The sequence below is a fragment of the Mercurialis annua genome, linkage group LG1-X (assembly GCF_937616625.2).
Source record: "Mercurialis annua linkage group LG1-X, ddMerAnnu1.2, whole genome shotgun sequence".
Lineage (NCBI taxonomy): Eukaryota > Viridiplantae > Streptophyta > Magnoliopsida > Malpighiales > Euphorbiaceae > Mercurialis > Mercurialis annua.
Window position 1 is genome coordinate 61,554,301 of NC_065570.1, and position 21,517 is coordinate 61,575,817.

Genomic DNA, 21,517 nt, shown 5'->3' on the forward strand with positions numbered 1-21,517 from the left:
GGGAGACATAGTCCATTCCCTACACACAGACATAGAACCAACCGCTTTTGCTAAGCAATGAGCGGCCGAGTTCGCTGAGCGTTTTACATAAGCAAAGGAAATAAAATCCATGGAGCTTAACAGACTAATGCAATCAAAAACAATATCAGAGAAATAAGAGAGGTCTCTAGACGGATTATTTAGAGCTAAAATCAACTCTTGACAGTCACTTTCCATACGAACATTCGAGAAGCCACTAGATTTCAGCCAACTTAGAGCTTCTCTGAACCCAATTGCCTCAGCAACTCTAGGATCCAAACTCCCAAGCAGACCAGCATGTTTAGCTAGAATACAGCGACCTGTGTGATCACGAATCAAAAACCATAGCTGCTGAAATTATTGTCACGCGGAACTGCTGCGTCAACGTTGCAGGTAAAACCCCCCGGACCTGGTTTAACCCAATAGACTCCGGCAAGACGGTTGCAAGCTATAGAAGGGCTGAATTTCAATTTCCTGGCAGCAGTCCATTGAGATAAAAAGCTGATAGCTTCCTGAACTACCGAGCTAACCGAGGAGAGTTTCTTGTTCCAGAGGACGTCATTTCTGTTCTTCCACAACCTCCAGAAGAGGACGCAAAGGCCTGCAAATCTATCTGAGGGCATACCAAGCATCAACTGACTGAACCAGATAGAGAAGGGATTGGGCGAACCAGCATAATGAGAGTTGAAGAACATATTGAGGCAGTCTTGTGCAAAGGGACAATCTCGAAAGACATGCTCTTCAGATTCACCTTCTGAGTTACAGAGCGGGCAATAGTTCATAACAGCTGCATGACGATTGAGGAGATTGTTCACCGTTGGAAGGTTGCCCGACAACGCTCTCCATAAACAGCTCTTGACTTTAGGAGGAGCAGGGAGTTTCCAGAATCTAGGCCAATTCATCACATGATTTATTGACGTACTAAGGTGAGTAGTCTTGAAGGCATTATAGTAAGCACTTTTCACTGAGAAGATACCACGTTTATCTTTGTTCCAGAACCACCTATCAACATCTGGCCTGAGGCGTAAAGGGATCGAGAAGATAAGATCACTATCTCTCTTATTAAACAGCTCAGTAATAAGGGGAAAATCCCATCTCCGATCAGGAGTTATAATATCAGAAACCAAAGCTTGTTCCATCCCATTTTGAACTGGCGAAGTGATATATGGGTTATCACTAGAAGGCAACCAAGGGACTGACCAGATTCGAGTAGATGCACCATCTCCAATTTTACGACTAAGACCTTGAAGGGCAGTCTCTCGTCCTGCAAGAATGCTCCTCCACACATAGGAGGGATTGCTTCCAACACTAGCTTGAAAAAGATAATCATTTGGAAAATACCTAGCTTTGAGGGTCAAAGAGGCAAGCGAACTCGGATCTTGAAGGATACGCCAACTCTGCTTAGCTAGAAGAGCTAAATTAAACTCATGAAGGCTGCGAAAGCCCATTCCCCCTTGATTCTTGGGAATACATAATCTTTCCCACCTTTGCCAAATAAGCCCTGTATCATTAGAGCCTGAACTTCTCCACCAAAACCGAGAGATAATCCTCTCAATGTCTTCACAAAGCTGGTTCGGGAGTAAGAAGATACACATAGCATAAGTAGGTAAGGCTTGTAAAACCGATTTGATGAGAATCTCCTTACCTGCCTTGGACAAGAATTTTTCTTTCCAGTCCTGGAGTCTACTTTGGATACGGTCTTTAATGTAGCCGAAGGTGAGAGTCTTACTTCTACCCACCGCAATCGGCAGCCCCAAGTAAAGTCCCATTTCCTCAGTCTTATTAACTTGCAGATTGTTGCAAATGGTGCTTTTGGCCTCGTGTCACGACCCAAAACTATTGAGCCGCAACCGGCGCTAGGGAACGGGAGTGGTAGCTCCGGAACCCGTAGCAAGCCTAAAATCACAATTAATTTTTCGCAAATAATAAACAAATAGCATAAAGCAACAGAAGCAAGTATACATAACATGTATACACAAACATTTACACTAACTGTTCTGTTATCCTTGCGGGCTCTAGTTACCGTACCTCGTACGAACTGGCCTCGCGGTATTATATACATCAGTTAGTGTATCCAACATATCACTGGCACCTAGTGCCATGCACCACATATAAAACACGTAGCCTACAAAACATCTAAACTGGACAGCAAGTAATATGTACACTCAATGTGTACTGCTGTCTAGGCTACGACTCTGTCAACGCGGGACCACTACTGCAGCATTCACAGAAGTCAGATACTAAACATATACAACTGACTTCTGGACTTCAAAATTGGCCTCTAGCTAGGTCCACATACTAAGTACCTGAAAACATCAAAGGTGAGGGGTCAGTATTTGGGAAAATACTGAGTGAGGTTGCATTTTACTAACGGTATTAATTTAAAAACATAGCATCGCATCTCAAGAAAACAATAATATAAAACATATAAACATGTATTCGATCCGTGTGAAACTAATATCCTAGCATGCGACACATCTCTCGAATAATCATATATCATTCAACCCAATCGTAAATATCAATTGCGAGTCCAACTCGCTGGTGGCCCAGCCACTCGATACGGGGACTTCCAGGCTACACCGTAGCCGAGTTCACTCTGCGTATCGAAATCATAACCCAATCGTAAATATCATATTCATCAACAGCTCCCAGCTGTGTCAAGTCATTTCTCAATGCAAACATACTAGACTGACTCGATACTGGTGATCACACAGCCTATTGACACCCAATAGGTAGCTAGTTTCTTCGGATCGCATACTAGTTCTCGTATATACATTTGATAGAAACATATAATATTTAATCAAATCATCTAACATGCGATGCGTAAAAACAGTATACATATCAATATAAAATAACTTTATATGTATAATACACGAAAGTAAAGAGCAACTCACAGTGACCGCAATCCAATCACAAATATGGTCGATGAAATGATATGCCCTTGCTATCCCACGTCTACTGACCTCTCTGCTCCGACACGTCTGATAAATAATTAATGTTTAATGATTAGACGTTAATCTCGTATTCCTATACGTATAATACTTTTAAGTTTTAGGGTTTAGTTTCATTTTACACTTATTTACGTATTTAATATCTCTAGTCGTATAAACGACTTAGCGAATACAATTTCTCATAATTGAGAATCGCTTAACGTCCTTGACGTTTTCCATTATTATTCTTATCTAAAACGTCGAGCTAATCTCGAGATTAATGATTCTCAAAGTTCGAAACCCATCATTTAGAGTCAAATTACTCAAAACGTCGAATGCCTAGGTCAATTTCGGTTTGCATACGTGTGGAGGTGAGTCAGGGTGCACGAGCGTGCCCTTCGGTAGGTACACGTTCGTGTACTCAAGTACACGTTCGTGTACCATGAAGAGTGCACGTTCGTGCACTTCAGGTACACGTTCGTGTACCCTACCAGGTGCACGTTCGTGTACTTTAAGTACACGTTCGTGCACTCGTGGTACACGGTCGTGCACCACGTGCACAGCCCCGGAAAATGCGTTTTCCGTGGTTTTTCCTCCATTCCGACATGCTTCACACACCCGCACTCCATACCCATATCACGGTTTCTTCAAAAACGCTATATTAACCTCGAAAACGTCAAATTCAAACCAATACGCTATAAAACGTAAAACAGCCATTTAATATCGATTTTAGCACTGAATTCCAAGAATTTTACCTCGAAATGAAGCTTAGGATCGATAGAGGACAAGATTCTGAAGAGATTGCCGCTTGAATCGGACGTCGAACGGAGAAACGGCGGCGAAACGACGTAATCGGCGATAATCTCTCAATTCTCTGGATGGTTCTCTCTGCTTCCTTCATTTCATATTTCCTTTCTTATATTGTTTGGCTAAAAGCCCACTTGAATCCTTGTTCTTTTTGTTTCTTATCATTTATCTTTTAAACTTTTCAATCGTACGATTTAGTCCATAGCTAAATCGTTAAACTCTTTTATTACGACTTATAGGTATTATTTATATCCTATAAATAATACAAAGCCCGATAATAACTCTTTCCCGTCAAAATCCAATATTTCTATTTTCGTCACAAAGTGGCTAAATTACCACTTTGGTCCCTGTACTTCATTTTAGACTTTTCTTGACATTTTTCCTTTCAATTCCAATTCTAAATTTAGAATTGAAATATAACCTTAAATTTTCTCATAGTTAATTTCTCAAAACCGACCTACTTGAAACTTATTTACTTTATCTTTTTTTCAGAAATTCTTCTGATATCACCATTCTGGCGAATCAAAACTGGACACGTGGTCCAATTAGCTAATTAAGTATTTTGGGGTATTACACCTCGCTCTTCGTATTCTTACTGAAAACTATAGAAGATTTTTTATAGTTAACTTTTTGACCAGAGGCTGCTTCATAGACTGCTAAGGAATCTCTGATACAATCAGCTTCTTCTCTTGTTGCCTCAAAGAATAAGTAGCTGTCATCGGCGAAAAACAAGTGCGTAATAGTAGGGGCAGATGCCGCAATTTTGAAACCATGAAGGCCTCCTTGATTAGCTTTAAATTGAAGAAGCTTCGACAACCCCTCAGCACAAATGATAAACAAGTAGGGGGATAGGGGGTCCCCCTGTCTGAGACCTCGACTAGGAATGATAGGGCCCAATTCATGACCGTCATGCAAAATGGTGTATTTGACAGACTCCACACAGAGCATGATCAAATCCACCCAAGAAGCAGCAAAACCCAACGCCCGAAGCATAACACGGATGAATTTCCACTCGACACGCTCATAAGCCTTGCTCATGTCGAGTTTGAGGGCAGCAAGACCTTTTTTACCTTGTCTTTTACACTTAAGATGGTGAAGCAGCTCATAAGCCACAATCACATTGTCCGAGATCAATCTACCTGGCAGGAAAGCACTTTAGGACGAAGAGATAATAGATGGCAGCACCATTTTCAGTCTATTCGCAAGCATTTTAGAAACAATCTTAAGTAACACATTACAAAGGGCTATAGGTCTCAATTCAGTAATAACTTCAACATTAGTTTTCTTAGGAACAAGAATAATGAGGGTATCATTCAAACTACTAGGAATATGACAACTAGTAAGAAAGTTGATACAAGATTTGGTTACCTCAGCGCCAACGATATGCCAAAAGCGTTGATAGAAAGCCGGATTAAGACCATCCGGACCAGGGCTTTTATCAGGATGCATGGAGAACAGCGCTGTCTTAACTTCCTCTGCTGTGAATTGTTTAGTAAGGGCAAAGTTGATATCTTCAGACACGGAGGGATGAATGTGAGGGAGAATTCCATCCATATTACCCGGGATAGAAGTATAGATAGACTCGAAATACTTAACAATAATATTGTCCAACCCAGAATCCCACGAACACCAAGCACCAGACTCATCTTTAAGCTTATTGACAGCATTTTTCTTTTTACGAGCTGAGGCAAAAGAGTGAAAGTATTTCGAGTTACAATCACCTTCTTGAAACCAGAACAATTTGGCACGTTGACGCCAATAGTCCTCCTGTTGCGACAAAACAGTGTCATACTCTTTAGAGGCCTCACGAAACTGAGCTATCGAAGTAGCATCTGTCAACCCTCGAAGTCTATCCAGCATACCCCTGCAGGCATCCAAGCGCTTTTTGAAGTCTTTCCCCAATTTGTTTCCCCACCGCTGAAGAGCGATACTGCAGTTACTGATGCGAGTAGCAATGTTACAGGTAGCATCCACATGCCAGGAGTTTTTGACAACTTCTAAACAATCGTTCTCCCGAAGCCAAGAATTTTCAAAACGAAAACGCCGAGGGAGGTGAGTTTTTTGCCAAATTTTGAGCTTCAAAAGTAAGGCTGAATGATCTGAAGCAGTAGTGGTGATATTCTTTAGATGAGACTGATTAAAAACAGACTGCCATTGAGGATTAACCAGGAAACGATCCAGTCGTTCCTCGATCCAATGGTTAGTGCCTCGACCTCGCTCCCATGTGAATGGGTGCCCTTCCATATCCAAATCCATCAAGTTACAATCTGAAATAGCTGAATTGAAGCCATCGAGAAGCCATCTAGGTTGATGATTTCCCCCTTTTTTCTCCCTTGATCGAAGGATATCGTTGAAATCACCTGCACAACACCAAGGAGTGACCATTTGTCTGTGAAGAGAACGAAGAAGATTCCAGGAGATAAGGCGGCGATTCCTTTCCGGATACCCATAGAAGCCGGTGAATCTCCAGGACGGTAAAAGAGGAATATCAATAGTAGCATCAATGAAGTTCTTGTTTGAATCAATAATAGAAACCCAGTTTTCATGTTTCCAGAATAATGCAATCCCACCACCATGACCCGACCCATTCACAATAAAGGAACCTTCAAAACCTAACCGTTTACAAACTTTGAGAACTTTAACATCGCTAATCATGGTTTCCATGAGGAAAACCAACACGGGCTTATGAACCTGGACTAAGTCCATAAGAACTCCGACTGTACGTGGGTTGCCCAGCCCACGACAGTTCCAACTAAGCACACTCATTTCTGCAGGTGGGCCTGCATTCCAAGGCCCACCAATGACAAGTTTTTTGGCCCAAAAGAAATGGGATTAATACCCAAATTTTCAGACCCAAAAGAATTTCCTCCTTGTCCAGGAAAATCTTCAATCACACGCTGTCGTTTGGGATCTAGGACTAGTCCCTCTGATTCTTCAACTCTTTCCTTTTCAGTTTTTCCTCCGGAATTACTGCAATTACCAGTAACTTCCTTTTGTAAATTAGCTTGATTTGCAGATATTGACCCTCTAGGATCACGCATTCCTTCCTTACTTTGCACCATTGATTTATCAATTTCCATATAGGCCTCATCACTACCAACCATCTCCGGTGCCGGATCTTTCAGCCATGGATTGCCCTCGATGACGTTTTGTTTACCTGGGATAGCTCTGATAGTGCTGTCATACATTTTCTCTGTCGAGTTCAAAGGGTTATCATACAATTGCTCGCAAAACTGATCAGAGTGACCAATAATACCACAGTTAAAACAAAAAGATGGTAAACGCTCATATTTGAATGTCAGCCAAATCCATTCTCCACCACTACGTTTGAGTTGCATACCTTTTTTGAGTGGTTTATTTACATCCATGGATATACGTATACGCATAAAAGTTCGCCAACCACCATCAAAATTCCTTTGGTCAGTTTCAACATGTTTGCCAATATAGTTACCAATGGCTTTACACGTAGCTTCCGTTCTGAAGCCTATTGGAAGATCATACACTTGTACCCAAAATTCGATACTGTTTAAATCAATCATTGATGCTTGTTCCTGTTCTCCGAGGCGTCTTAACAGTAGAACGTTTTGATTGAATGTCCATGGGCCATTATTCAGAACACGGTGAACATCTCTTTCATGAAAAAACTGGAAGGTATATTGCCCTGCTATACCAGTCTGACGCACACACACTCCTTTGACAGGTTTCCAAATCATTGAAAGGGTATTACGCATAGAATCGAAGTGGATGGTTTTTCTATGCAGGAAGCGTCCCACGACCAGGAGTTGATTCCTAGTCGGTTCCGTATTGAAAATCTCATCGTCAAGAATTAACCCATCCTCTTGATTCTCATTCAAGGACAATTTTGAACACATATCTATCACTTCTTTGCCGCTAGTTAAATCTGTCATGGTGGATGGAGAACAGAATGGACTTGTTAAAAAACAAGAAGATAAAAAACCACTCCAACGGGAGAGACAGAACAACACTCCAAAGGGAGAGAAAAAGTTTTCGCCTTAAACTTTTATGAATTACTTTCTTTTTTTCTTTCCTCTTTCTCCTTTCTTTTTTCATTTTTTTCTTTTCTCTCTCATTCTTCTCTTTCTTCCTTTTCATTTTTTCCTTTCTCTCTCTCTTCTTCATCTTCTTCTTCTTCTTTCCTCTGCAACTTTTTTCTTCTTCGTTTTTTTCGAATCTGCTTTTTTTATTTTTCACATTATACAAATGAACTCTAAGACAAAAAAATTTGAATAAAAAAAGAGTTTTAACAGATAATATGATGGTGATAGATGAGAAAGTTTTTCTTCTTCTTCTCTTCTTCTTTTTCTTTTACTTTTTTCTTTCTATGTTGTTTTAAATTATTACAGCATCGTTTTTTGGAATTTTTTATAATTTTTTTTTAAAAAAATCGTAATGTACTTCATTAATGATATTTTAACCTGGTTTTCAAATGTTTTAAATTAATTTTAGAAATCGTTTGAAATTGTTTTCTCGAAACTGTTTTATACTGTTCGAACCCTTTGTAAACGGTTTGATACTGTTTCATACTGTCTGAAACTGTTATTTTTTAAACTGTTTGAAAGTGTTTTTTTTATAAACTGTTTTAGACTGTTTGAGATCTTTGGAAACGGTTTGCAACTGTTTTATACTGTTTGATACCTTTATAAACGGTTTGAAACTGTTTTTTTGAAACTGTTATTTTTTATGTGAACGGTTTGAAACTGTTTGATACTATTTGAAACTGTTATTTTATAAACTATTGGAAAGTATTTTTTAGAATCTGTTTTAGACAGTTTGAGACCTTTGTAAACGGTTTGAAACTGTTTTATACAGTTCGAAACTGTTTTTTGAAACTGTTATTTTTTAGACTGTTTAAAAGCGTTTTTTTTAGAAATTGTTTTAGACTGTTTGAAACCTTTGTAAACGGTTTGAAACCGTAATTGAAACTGTATTTGAAACCGTTTTTAATAGATTTTTAATGAGAATAAATAAATTAATAATTTACAGTTTTCTTTGTTTTTGGAGAAAGTTATGATCGTTAGATTTGAATTTCAAGTGAAATTTGATGTATTTGATTACGAATTAAAAATTCGAGCGGATCGGAAACTATATTTGAAATTAGCAATAAAATTGTAAGAAATAATAATAAAATTGTAGGATTTAATTTCTTGAAATGTTATAAGCTGAAGATTAAAATTGATTTGTTGATTGTTTTTAAAAATAAAATTGAAAAGGATAAAAAAAAAGAAGATGGTGAAGAAGGAGAAGGAACTGTGATGTAGAATAAATATGGAGTATAAAAACAAAATAAAAGAGTAAAACATACAACATGCTGAGGTAGACAAATAAAGATGGACAATTAGTGTTAACAAATGCTAATATTTCTGTTTTTCAGGTATTTTGCTAATTCTCTCAATTTAGTTTTACTTCTACAAAAGACATGGTCAGGTTCAAGCCCACAATAACAATGTGCCCACATAGGGAGAACATGAAAAATTATTACATAGATTTATTCTACCACATCATTCGTAAAACAAGCATTATAACACGTCACTGAAATGATGACATAATTATAATTTTATTTGTTATTTTTTACACTTTTTAATATTAATATTATAATAGTATCATCATTTTAATGACGTGTCATAATGTGATTATCTTGTCTACGGATGATGTGTGAGACTAAGTATATGTAATAATGCCCCGAAAAAACGTGAAAAGTTTGAAACATGTATAGAAAATTTAAAACTTTAAAGGGAAACTCTAACCTTATTAGAGGTTGCCCTGGATTGAATTTAATAGGTGGAGAGAAAGTAATGTGAGGAAATTATTATTTTTTGGTTTGGATAAACTAAGGGGAAGGAAATGGATAGTAAAATCATTCCCCATTCATTCACCTTATAAGAATTAAAATTAATTAAATCTCATTTTGGGGGTTAAACACAAATCTTATGATAAATGTTCTTTTTATTCTTATAACAAATTTTTTTCTTATAAATATTCACATTATATAAAAAATTGTTAGCACTAACTTTTTTATGTCTTATATTATATATGTTTAAATATTTTCATGGAATTTTGTATTTTTCTATCTAAATGATTTTATCTTTTTTTATGATTCTTAAAAAAATCATATTTTTTTCTATCAATTAATATAATATCATTATTTTTTAAACTTTGTTTTAAAAACAAATTAATTAAATGTATTAATAGTCGGTTAATTTTTAATAAAATGATATAAAATAGATTTGAAAAGTTAATAAATTCTATAGGGTATTTTTATCTTTTAAAAATTATTATTTTATTTATCCAAATAAAAATTAAATACTCTCTTTATTTTTTACAGTCATATTATATATTTAAACACAAATAAATTTAATATTTAACTTTTCTTTTCGTCTCTTTTCTTTTCTTGCCTTTGTATTACCGTTCCTCCCTATTATTATCTTCTTACCGTGAAATTTTAATGTCATAATTCATACTAAATCAAGACCTGCTCGCCAAGTACATGCTCTACTCAACGTGCATGATATATTTCATAGCCTTAAGAGGCTATGTAAGCATAAAGAGGAAAATAACCAAGACTTTCCTCTTTAAAGGACAAGTGTTTGGTCATACCCTTCTATTTGTGAATTCTTATGGCCAAACATAAGCCTCTAATAATGTGAATTCAAAGGTTTCAAAGATACATGATAGGTTGGAGTCTAAAACTAGAGGACGAACATAAAAAGGAGAAAAGGTGCAAAAATGACCTTCATGTATACCTCATGTATCTTATTGGCACTTCATGTATTTCGGATCTCAAATATGACCCTAACGTTGCGAAAAAGTATCAAAAAAACACAAAACATGGACGACGTTAAACATAAATGTGTACGGCCTTAAACGGAAATGTTAACGGAAGGGTCATTTTTGACACTTTTTCAAGACGTTAGGGTCCTTTTTGAGATCCGAAATACATGAGGTGCCAACATGAGACACGGCCTATACATTAGGGTCATTTTTGCACCTTTTCCCACATAAAAAGTATAAACATACAACTTCAAATGGATAAATCATAACTCCTAATGATAAAGGAAGAAACAAATGTGGAGGAAAACATCCGCAAAGGTCCAAATGAGGTTATAAACGTGGAATACGGAGACATGCAATATGGAAAATGGTTTTCGAACAAAGCATGAAGTTGCAGAATGTGGGTAGTTAAAGATTTCAGAGGACTAGAGCTACATCCAGAGGTTTTAAGGCAACTTCATAAAGTTTGAAGAGGTTTCAACTACCACCACGTCAGCATTGAGAGCCCCCGAACAAATTTCCAAAAAAAACTGCCCAATGGTAAAAAAAAAGCTTAAAAACACTTATATTTTCTTACTTTCAAGCTTGTAAACACATTAACAAGTTGAATTCAATCTACTTTTAGCTTTTAAATTCTTGATCGCTTAGCATAATTTGTAGTATACTTGTTATAAATTTAATGAGTCCCACCTCAGCACTGTGCATGAATTTGAGAAAAAGTGATAGTTCGTGCATGAAAATGAGAAAATTTAAACTGCGTTTTTTTTTTGAGATCAACATACAGATTTATATTAGCTCAAACCCAAAGCAGTCACAAATGTAAGAAACGGGATAAAACCCGAAGACCTGACATAGAAAAAGACGTCTATGATACACACTCAAACACCCTGATCGCAGATCGCCTTACAAATTTTAAAAGTCGAAATCATATAACTGCACTGGAGCTACATAAATCCTTTGATTCTTCAAGAAACTGTTAGAAGCAAGCCTGAATCATTGCAAAAACTGATGAATTCAACGAAACTGCGTGATTAAAATGAGGAAACGTGTAAAGTTCGTGATTTTTTTTGACATTAACCTTTTAAAATTTAATAAATCAAAATCGTTAAAATAAAAAAAAACATAAAATTTAAAATGAATTTTTTTTAATAAATAATAAAAGTAATAATAAAATTATAATTGAAAATGTTGGTTGTTGAAATCTAGCATATGTTACAGTTCATGCTAAATTTAACATAGCATATATAGCATACGTTAAATTTAGCATGGAGTATAGCACTACGCTGAAGTTGAATTTAATGACTCAATGCTAAATTATAGCATTAGCATGTCAATTTAGTATTGTATTGGAGATGCTCTCGTGTCATTTGTGCAACAATCCAATAATGCGTTAGTCATTTGGAATTTTTAATGACAAAAAAAAGTAATAATTAAAAAAAATTCTATTGTAAATGCTTATTGATTTGTTGTAAAATGACACAACACAACAGCTGTATGGAATAAATACTCTAGTAGATGATCCATGTATTATATTATACTCTATCCGTCCCATTTTAGAAGGGACATATCTCATTTTTATTTGTCCCACTTAAGAAGGCCATATCGTGTTTTTTGTGCCAATTTATATGAATTTTTCTTTTTTACCCCCTTTTCTCTTTCTATAATTAATGACTATTAGTCTATACACAAAATACAACACTATCATAAATAGGGGTAAAATAAGAAAACACTATAATAGTTAATGCTTCCTTAATATATGTGAAAAAGTCATTTGTCCCTTCTTAAACGGGACGGAGGGAGTACAAATTAGCCCTTAAATTTTTAAGAACAAAGGATTAACCCGGCCCTCAAATTTGTGTTTCGGGATTAAATAAATTTATTTTAACTTTTTTAGGTCAATTAAACCCAAAATTTGTATTTTCTGTATAAAAAAAGTTCATTTCAACTTTTGGGTCATCTAGACTTTAAAATTTACATTTTGGGATCAAATTAGTCCATATTTTGAAGTGATCTACATTGAGAGAATTTTTTAAAATGAACCTATTATATTCCGAAAATATAAATTTTGAATCTAATTGATCTAAAAAATTAAACTGGACTTATTTAATTTTGAGATACAAATTTAAGGACGGCTTTGTTCTTTGGTCGATTGTTTAAACCCATAGACCTAGAAAGATCTGATGACGTGTCATTTTACTTGAAAGGCTAAACGACCAATTACTTGGAGAGTCTTGATCGCTACATTTCCCACATACCTGGATGAAAAATACAAATCCAACACTTCCAACTGTTTCCAGAAAAGCTAAGGTCATTTCCGTCCTTCCAGCACAAAATGACAGATACTCTACTCTAAATTCTACACTAATTTCGCATCAAAGTCCACTACTCAAAAATCAATCCTCCATCTGTCCGCATTCTTACAGACCACTGGATAGATCTATCGCTTCCACTGTTGCTAAACTAGATTTTAGCGCAGGGGATTATTTTATTCCCCAAACAAATCGGAGCCGTTGAAAAAGGTTTTCTTGGAGGCCAAGCACAAATAAACCCGCGAAACACGAATAGTGTTATCGTTAGCTTATTTTAGCCTCATTAAAGCTTAAAAAAACCAAAACGCGCATTACTAATTAATCACTAAACCCTAATCAACGAACAAACCAAGAAGATATGAATCGGGTAATACTGAGGTCGGCCTTGACCGGTGGCCGGAGGTACTTCGTTACAACGGCGACGGGGTCAACTGTCGGCGTTGGTGGATTGGTGAAGCCGATGGAGGCGTTGAGGAGTTCGCAGCTGACAAGTCAAAACGGTGCGTATTGTTACTGGAGGAGGATGATGAGTACAGGAACGGAGAAGGCGGTGGCGCCGCAAATGGAGGTGAAGCAAGAGGTTGACGGCAAGTCAAACGAAGGAGGAGCTGTAGTGTCGAGTTATTGGGGGATAACGAGACCGAAGATTTTGAAAGAAGATGGAACGGAATGGCCTTGGAATTGTTTTCTGGTAATTAATTAATTTTGTTTGATGTTAATTTCATTAGTGTTTTGTTTAGGAATTTGTAATGAGAATTGGTTGATTTTGTGTGAGCAGCCATGGGAGACGTATCAGTCAAATGTATCGATAGATCTGAGCAAGCATCATGTGCCTAAGACATTTCTTGATAAATTTGCTTACAGGACTGTTAAGCTCCTTCGTATTCCTACTGATATCTTCTTCATGGTCAGTTTCTTTCTCTTTTTTCTGTGTTTTTATTTATATTTCTGTTGATTTGTGAAAAAAAAATGTGAATCAATTAGGATCAGTATTTGCATTTTGATATGGCATACTTGTTGCTCCGTGGATAGAAATGTCCAAGGGCGGATTTAGGGGGTCGGCAGACCCTCCTCCGCCGGAAAATAATAATTAATAATTATGATAGGATTAGTTTCTTAAAAAGCATAATTATTTTTTTATTTAAAATTGGACAAAATAATTTGTTGTTTAGCTAAAAAAGATAAAAAAATTTAATTAGATGACCTGCAGTTGACCTAATTCGGACAAATAAAATTTTGAACCCCTCGATAAATTTCCTGGTTCCGCATATCTGAGTAGTAGTAGTAGCAAGCAGAATCATGGCTTGTTTTTGAATTTTAAAGTTAGAAATGTTTGGCTGAATTAGGAAGATGGGGTTAATATTAGATGGATTGATTCTCTGAATTTTATCTGCTTCTGATGGGTTCCTGATCTGTATGTGAAGAAAATAAATCAAATCACGCAGGAATTGCATCTAGAATCTTAGTTTCCTTCTTGTTATTATTTTGTTGTTTGTTTATGATTCCTCATTAACAGGAATACTGTAACAACAAAGTCCAAATTCTGGTTGGCTCTACAATTAGGACAAGATGTTCTTTCTTGTTTTTGCCACTACGGATTATATATAAACTTTTATCACTTGAGTTTCTGTTTGAAATCTAATTTTTAGGATCGCGGGATTCTTGGGATGTAGATATATATATTCCTGTCCCAGTTAAATTCCAACAGATGTGAGTTTTTTTTTCTTTGATGAAGAGGGAAATGGAATTTACACATGCTTTTATTATAGTTTCTCAAATTCTTATATGGCTTGTACTAACATGTCCAAGAAATAATACTATAGAGACGCTATGGGTGTCGCGCTGTAATGTTGGAGACAGTAGCTGCCGTACCTGGTATGGTAGGAGGAATGTTGCTACACTTAAGATCGCTGCGCAAGTTCCAGCAGAGTGGTGGTTGGATTAAAGCTCTGCTTGAGGAAGCAGAGAATGAAAGGATGCATTTGATGACTATGGTGGAGCTTGTGCAGCCCAAGTGGTATGAGAGGCTACTGGTGCTTGCTGTTCAGGGAGTATTCTTTAATGCATATTTTGTGCTTTATCTACTCTCTCCGAAGCTGGCTCACAGAATTACTGGCTACTTGGAGGAAGAGGCTATACACTCGTATACTGAGTATTTGAAGGATATTAAAGAAGGTAAAATTGAGAATGTTGCAGCTCCTGCTATTGCAATTGACTACTGGAGGCTGCCAAAGGATGCGACTCTTGAGGATGTTATCACTGTTATCCGTGCTGATGAAGCTCACCATCGCGACGTCAACCACTTTGCTTCTGTCAGTATCTCTTTCTTTTTTATTTCACCCTTCTTATTTCTACCATCAAATTACAAATGAGCTAGGAGTTTTGCAATCAAATCTTACTGACATTATGATGTTGAAATGCAGGATATTCATTATCAGGGTAAGGAATTGAGAGAAGCACCGGCCCCAATTGGTTATCACTGAAAGTAAGAGAAACATCTATTGTCCTTAAGAATGATTAATATCCATATGAAAATTAATACAAGAGTGTGATAGTATAATCCCTTGCCTTGTACATTTTATGCCAAAATTGTTTGTAGATGGTGTTATTAATAAACATGAAATTTCGACGTACGATCTCATTTGCCAAGAGTGTGATACTACTTACGATCTCATTTACCAATCTTTATTGTGGAACAATGTAACTAACTTTCCTGGTGATTGCCAATTCTGCAATTTTTATGGCGGTTAGCAAAGATGTATAGTATAGTTATGATTTTAATTGATATATTTGGCTAATAATCAACATGGACCCTGATTTTAAGTCTTCCTTACAGTAAACAGTAAACCCCCAAGTTTTAAAAACGGTCAACAAATCCTCTAAGTTATATGGCGGCGTGCACCATGACCCTTCCGTCAAAAGTGATGAGTTGTCGCTAAATAAAAAAATAATGGCGATGCCAAGTCATCATCACCTCATCAAATAAATATTAAAATTCAATTAAAAAATTTAAAAAATCCAACCCAACCACTCAACCCCTCACCCTCACCCATTGTTTTCCGGCCACCGTCTCTACCACCGCTATTTTTTTTTCCTGGCGATCTTCTCCGAGCCGTTCTTCCATGGAAGAACAAAGTCTTGTTCTTCCATGTTCTTCCATGGAAGAACATACTTGCTGCGTCTGTTCTTTCATGGAAGAGCAGACATGAGTCCGTTCTTTTGAAGAATAGACCCAAATCTTCCATGTGGGTCTGTTCTTCCCATGAATGATCAGGCCGGAAAAAAAATTCCGGCAACGGTGGTGGGTGGAGGCTGTATGACAACGGTGACGGCGGTGGGTGGAGGCAGCTGGGAAATGGTGGGCGGCGGTTATGGTTAAGTGGTTAGATTAGATTAGGTTGGGTTGAATTTTTTTTATTTTAATTTTAGGGTATGATAACGTAGCACATCTAGCAGGGGCGAAGCAACCTCGCCAGGAATGAGCATCACTAAGTCAAGCATTTCACCGACCTGGTAACAATGTCCGACCTTCTGGAAATCATAGAGCACATGACTTGGGGGGTCACCGGATCGATGGGAATCCAAACATCATCCGAGACAATTACGCTTGATGAGGTCGGACTCAGAATTCTATCCGAGCTCCGAGTCGTACTTGACTCAAACCTAGGCCGAGCTCCGAGGTCGTAAACCCGAAAGACCGAACCATCTGGCCCGAGCTCCGAGACATTCTCAGATACAGGAACCATGATAACTTGACTCCCAAGATATCCGGGCCTCAAGGCTCGACCGGGCTCCGAGGTCCTGCCCAGAAGCGCTCACTCGTGTACCGGATCCTGGGACCACAGAAGATCTTCTGACAGGTGCGTGAGGAATGTTCCCTCTGACACACCTAACAAATCGCGCCACCTGCAGGGATATTCTCCCACGTGAGCATAACCGAATTCTGGGACCACTGGGCTCACAGCCTGCCAGCAAGGCAGGTTTGTCCTTAAACCCTAACTATAAATAGAGGGTTTAAGGACAAACCCTAGGTAATTTTCTTTTTCTCTACTCTAAGCACTCTCTTTTCTCTTCTTCTTCTTCCTCTACTTAAAATCTTACTTGAGCGTCGGAGTGAACGTCCGGTGACCCCCACCGGAGTTCTTTCTGACCTCTGTCTGCTTGTGTTGTGCAGGTCACTACAGCTCGGATTCAGTTTGGTGATTTATCACTTGGCGCCGTCTGTGGGAAACGTTTTGTATTCCCTTGTTCTACTCTGGTTCTCTTGACGTTGCTGATCAGATCTTGACGAGAAACAATGGCTGATGATCCTGTTTTGGACAGGGTAGATCCTCTGGGAACTACGGTTGCCGACGCTAACTTGGTTGGTGGAGTCTCTGCTAGTGGTCGGACCTCTGTGATCACTGGCTTAACTCCTCCGGCGAATGCTCAGGTGGGAGGATCCAGGGCCTCCGGCAGTGGAGCTGGATTTGTGCCTTTATATGGGTTGGAAAACTATCCAAGGGCGAACCCTTTTGCTTCAGATCCAAGTCACACCCACTTATCAACCCCAGGAACCACCGTGCCTCAGAGTTTCCTCCACAATACCTTGTCTCCCACGCAACTCAACTTCCCAGTAGACGCTACACTGGTGGCTACGGGAACGGGAACAACTTCTGGGCAGGATATACCTCCGGCGGTCTTACAAGCTCAAGAATATTTAGAATACATGGCTCGCCAGCTGCACCAGGCGCAGCAGATGCACTTTGCAGTCATGTCCCAGTATTACCCAAGTTACAATCCCTCGGCCACCCCTGTGGCCCCGCCGCCCCGAGCTTCTGAGTTTCAGGATGGTCGTCTTCCGAGAGAAGAAGGTCGGAGCGATCACCCACGACCCAGACCTAGGGGTCCCACAGAGCATCAAGCACCCAGAGGCGAAGATCATCGTGACACTAATCTGCCGAGAGACGAAGGTCGGCATGATCGCCCTTTTCCGAGAGACGAAGGTCGGAATGATCCTCCTCCTCCTCGAAGGGAGGGGGTGCAAGACGAGAATCTACCACCGGGGACACAGCGCGGTGACGCTGGTTTGGGGAGGGGAGACCCAGACCCGGAGGCAGATCCTCTGCGGACCGCGAGGGCAGGAGTCCCACCGGTCAGGAGAAACGGGGCAGAGAGTGTTCACAGCTCGGGTGCAGCATCTCAGCATCAGAAAACTTTGCATGACGAGGTCACTCGTCTGGTCCAGGCCGAGCTGGATAGGCACAAAGGGCACAAGGCAGAGTCTCGACCTTTTACTACTTGTGGCATTGCTAGCCCTTTATCAAAGGCTATATGGGATGACCCATTTCCAGATAAGTTTAAATATCCGCCCATTGACAGATATAACGGTAAATCCGACCCGATGACTCATTTAAGTTGTTTTCAGGTTGCCATGGGAGTTCAAAGTGTCTCGGACGCAACAGTGTGCAAAGTGTTCCCCTCGACGTTGAGCGATGCGGCGCAAAAGTGGTACCAGAACCTCAAGGAGGGCTCTATTACTAGTTTCAGGGAGCTTGCTATGGCTTTCAAAACTCATTTTGCCCCGAGCATCGAACGAAAGAAAAGATCCAGTGATTTGAAGAAGTGCTTTCAAAAACCGGGAGAAAGTTTAAAAACTTACATTGCTCGGTTCAATGCCGAGGCAATCATGATAGAAGATTTGAACGATGATACCGCCATCGATGCTATGAAAGATAACACCAGCATGCAAGTCTTCCGAGACAGCCTGATCACCAACCCGGTTGACACTTACACCGAGTTGATGGACAGGGCTTGGAATTATATCAATCTTGACGAGGAAAGGCAGAGGAAGTCTTACGGGACGGCTAGCCCGGTTCCCAGTAAAACGCAGAATACTCAGGGATCTAACCGTAACCAAGATCGGTACCGACCTCTGAACGAGACTTCGGGGTACAGAGGTAACAAACCATTCAATGCTCAAACCAGTCCGCCAAGTACGGGGCCTGGTGCTAAGCCAAGTTTCAGTATTGGAGGAGGAACGGAAGGATATGTAGATCGAGCAGGAGTACCGAGACAGTATGTACCACTCAATACTCCGAGGGAACAAATTCTATCCTGGATCAAGCACAACAACGAAGAGATTCGTTACCCGCCGAGGCTAGTGAAAGATGGAGACCGATCCAAGTTCTGTGATTTTCATGATGGTTATGGCCACGAAACAGAGGAGTGCGGACGTTTGCGAAGTGAAATAGACAAGTTGGTCTGCCAGGGGCGATTACAACATTTTGTTGTGGCCAAGGAGGGCCAAGACCGAGGAAATACGAGGGTCAACTCGGTCAGGTCGGAGCCCGGGGGGAGTAGGGAGGCCCAATCCCCATCAAAGAAAACACAAGTCACGGGGGTAATTAACACAATCTCGGGAGGAGCCTCAGAGTCCGAATATGGTCGCAAGCGCAGAAAGAAAAAGCAAAAGATGGTCATGTCGGTATCTACCGGGACGCCATGGCCTAACATTGTTTTCGGGCCAGAGGATGCGAAAGGAGTAGATTTTCCTCATGAAGACGCTTTGATCGTATCCGCCATCATTGGATCGAAATGGGTAAAACGATTGCTGGTAGACGACGGAAGCTCGGTTAACTTGTTGACTCTGTCAGTCTTTTTGACGATGGGAGGATCCAAGACTGACCTCAAGCCTGTGAACATTCCTCTCCTGGGGCTGGGGGGAGCTCCGGTTACCCCAGAAGGCATGGTCGAGCTGGATCTAGAGCTCGGCATCGAAATACCTCAGGAGGACGGAACAGAGGGAATCCTGGCGGAACCAACACGGAAGGTACGTTCACTGTTCATGATAGTTGACATGCCTCTTGCTTATAATGGTATTCTTGGTAGACCTATGTTGTATAGCACAGGTGCAGTGACTAGCATTCGTTACTTGATGATGAAAATCCCAGTGGAAAACGAGGTCATAACTATCAGGGGAAACCAAACCCTATCTAGGCAATGTTACATGGCCACTATGGGCAGCACGGTGGAAACGATGAACATCGATACACCCGAGCTGCTCATCAGAGAGAAAAAAGCTCAGAAACCCCGAGAAAACTTAGAAACGATTGAACTTACAGAGGGATCCGAGATGTATGTAAAGCTGGGGGTAGATTGGCCAGACGAGCACCGGGAGGCTATCATAGCTCGGATAAAACAGTACGTGGAGGAGTTCACCAACAAGCCAGAGGATATTGGGGGGGTAGACCCTAAGATCATCTCGCACAAGTTGAATGTGGATGCGAAATGCAAGCCTGTCAAGCAAAAGAAAAGAACTTTCTCTCTAGAGAAACAGATTGCCATCCGAGATGAAGTGGAGAAGCTCTTGAAAGCCGGGTTCATCAGGAAAGTGGACTACCCTGAATGGCTGGCTAACGTAGTCTTGATCAAGAAGTCCAACGGTAGATGGAGGCTTTGTATAGATTTCACTGATCTAAACAATGCCTGCCCAAAGGACAGTTTTCCTCTGCCAAACATTGACCAACTGGTGGACGCGACGTGCGGATTTGCGGTCTATGCGTTTCTAGATGCTTCTCAGGGATATCACCAGATCCCGATGAGTAAAGATGACGAAGAAAAAACAGCTTTCACAACGGATCTGGGGACCTATTGTTACAAGAAGATGCCTTTTGGTTTGAAAAATGCTGGGGCAACTTACCAAAGACTCATGAATCATGTTTTTAAAGATCAACTGGGCAAAAATGTCGAGGTTTATGTGGATGACATAGTCGTGAAATCTAAAGGGATCGAGGAACATGCAGAAGATCTGGCAGAAACTTTCGAAAAGCTGAAAGGTTTTAACCTTAAGCTGAACCCGGAAAAGTGCGTTTTCGCAGTACGCTCGGGGAAATTTCTAGGGCATCTCATCTCGGAGAAAGGCATTGAGGCCAACCCGGAAAAAATCGAGGCGGTAATGAGCATGAAAGCACCCAGCTCAGTAAAAGAGGTACAAAAGTTGAACGGGAGAGTAACGGCGTTGGGCAGATTCATGAGTTGCTCGGCCAAACGATGTTTGCCATTTTTCAAAATCCTGAAAAATACAAAGAATTTCAAGTGGACAGAGGAGTGTAACGCAGCTTTCGAAGAGCTGAAGGTTTACCTCAGCACACCCCCGGTGCTGGGTAGACCCGAGCCTGGGGAAATCTTATACTTGTATCTCTCGGTGAATGACGAGACAGCAGCGGCAGTCCTGGTGAAGGAGGATAAGGGTCTGCAAACCCCGGTTTATTATCTCAGCAGGGTCTTGAAAGGCCCAGAGGTCAGATACCCAAAAATTGAGAAATTTGCTTTGGCATTGAAGGTGGCGGCGGAAAAACTAAGGAGATATTTCGAGGCTCACATCATTGTAGTACGTACGAACCAACCTCTGAGAAAGGCGCTGCAGAGGCCAGAGATGTCCGGACGGCTGGTCAGCTGGTCGGTCCAGTTGGGAGGATATGACATCCGGTACGAACCAAGACCGGCTCTGAAAGCACAAGTATTGGCAGATTTCATAGCTGAGACCACTGCAAGCGACCAACCCGAAGAACCTGATGAACAACTTCTACGGTGGGTCTTAGAAGTCGACGGGGCATCAAATCTGGATGGATCGGGGGCAGGCGTAGTCTTGAAAGGCCCTCACGGAGTCACACTCCGAAGCTC

At 40.0% G+C, this 21,517-nt stretch overlaps 1 protein-coding gene across 1 annotated transcript; it reads left to right on the forward strand.

Moving 5' to 3' along the window:
- The first annotated feature begins 13,103 nt into the window (after nt 1-13,103).
- Nucleotides 13,104-15,486, forward strand: LOC126664573 (ubiquinol oxidase, mitochondrial). Its single transcript, XM_050357022.2, has 4 exons — nt 13,104-13,544; nt 13,632-13,760; nt 14,677-15,165; nt 15,277-15,486. Exons 1-4 carry the CDS (start codon nt 13,212-13,214, stop codon nt 15,334-15,336), a joined length of 1,011 nt encoding a protein of 336 aa, XP_050212979.1. The 5' UTR covers nt 13,104-13,211; the 3' UTR covers nt 15,337-15,486.
- Nucleotides 15,487-21,517: the final 6,031 nt, after the last annotated feature.

What these genes read in the sequence shown, in the direction of transcription:
- LOC126664573 (XM_050357022.2), top strand. Translation starts at nt 13,212, where the DNA reads ATGAATCGGGTAATACTGAGGTCGGCCTTGACCGGTGGCCGGAGGTAC. An exon ending in GGCCTTGGAATTGTTTTCTG is followed by an intron (nt 13,545 to 13,631) that starts GTAATTAATTAA and finishes TTGTGTGAGCAG; the next exon opens with CCATGGGAGACGTATCAGTC. An exon ending in CTACTGATATCTTCTTCATG is followed by an intron (nt 13,761 to 14,676) that starts GTCAGTTTCTTT and finishes ATAATACTATAG; the next exon opens with AGACGCTATGGGTGTCGCGC.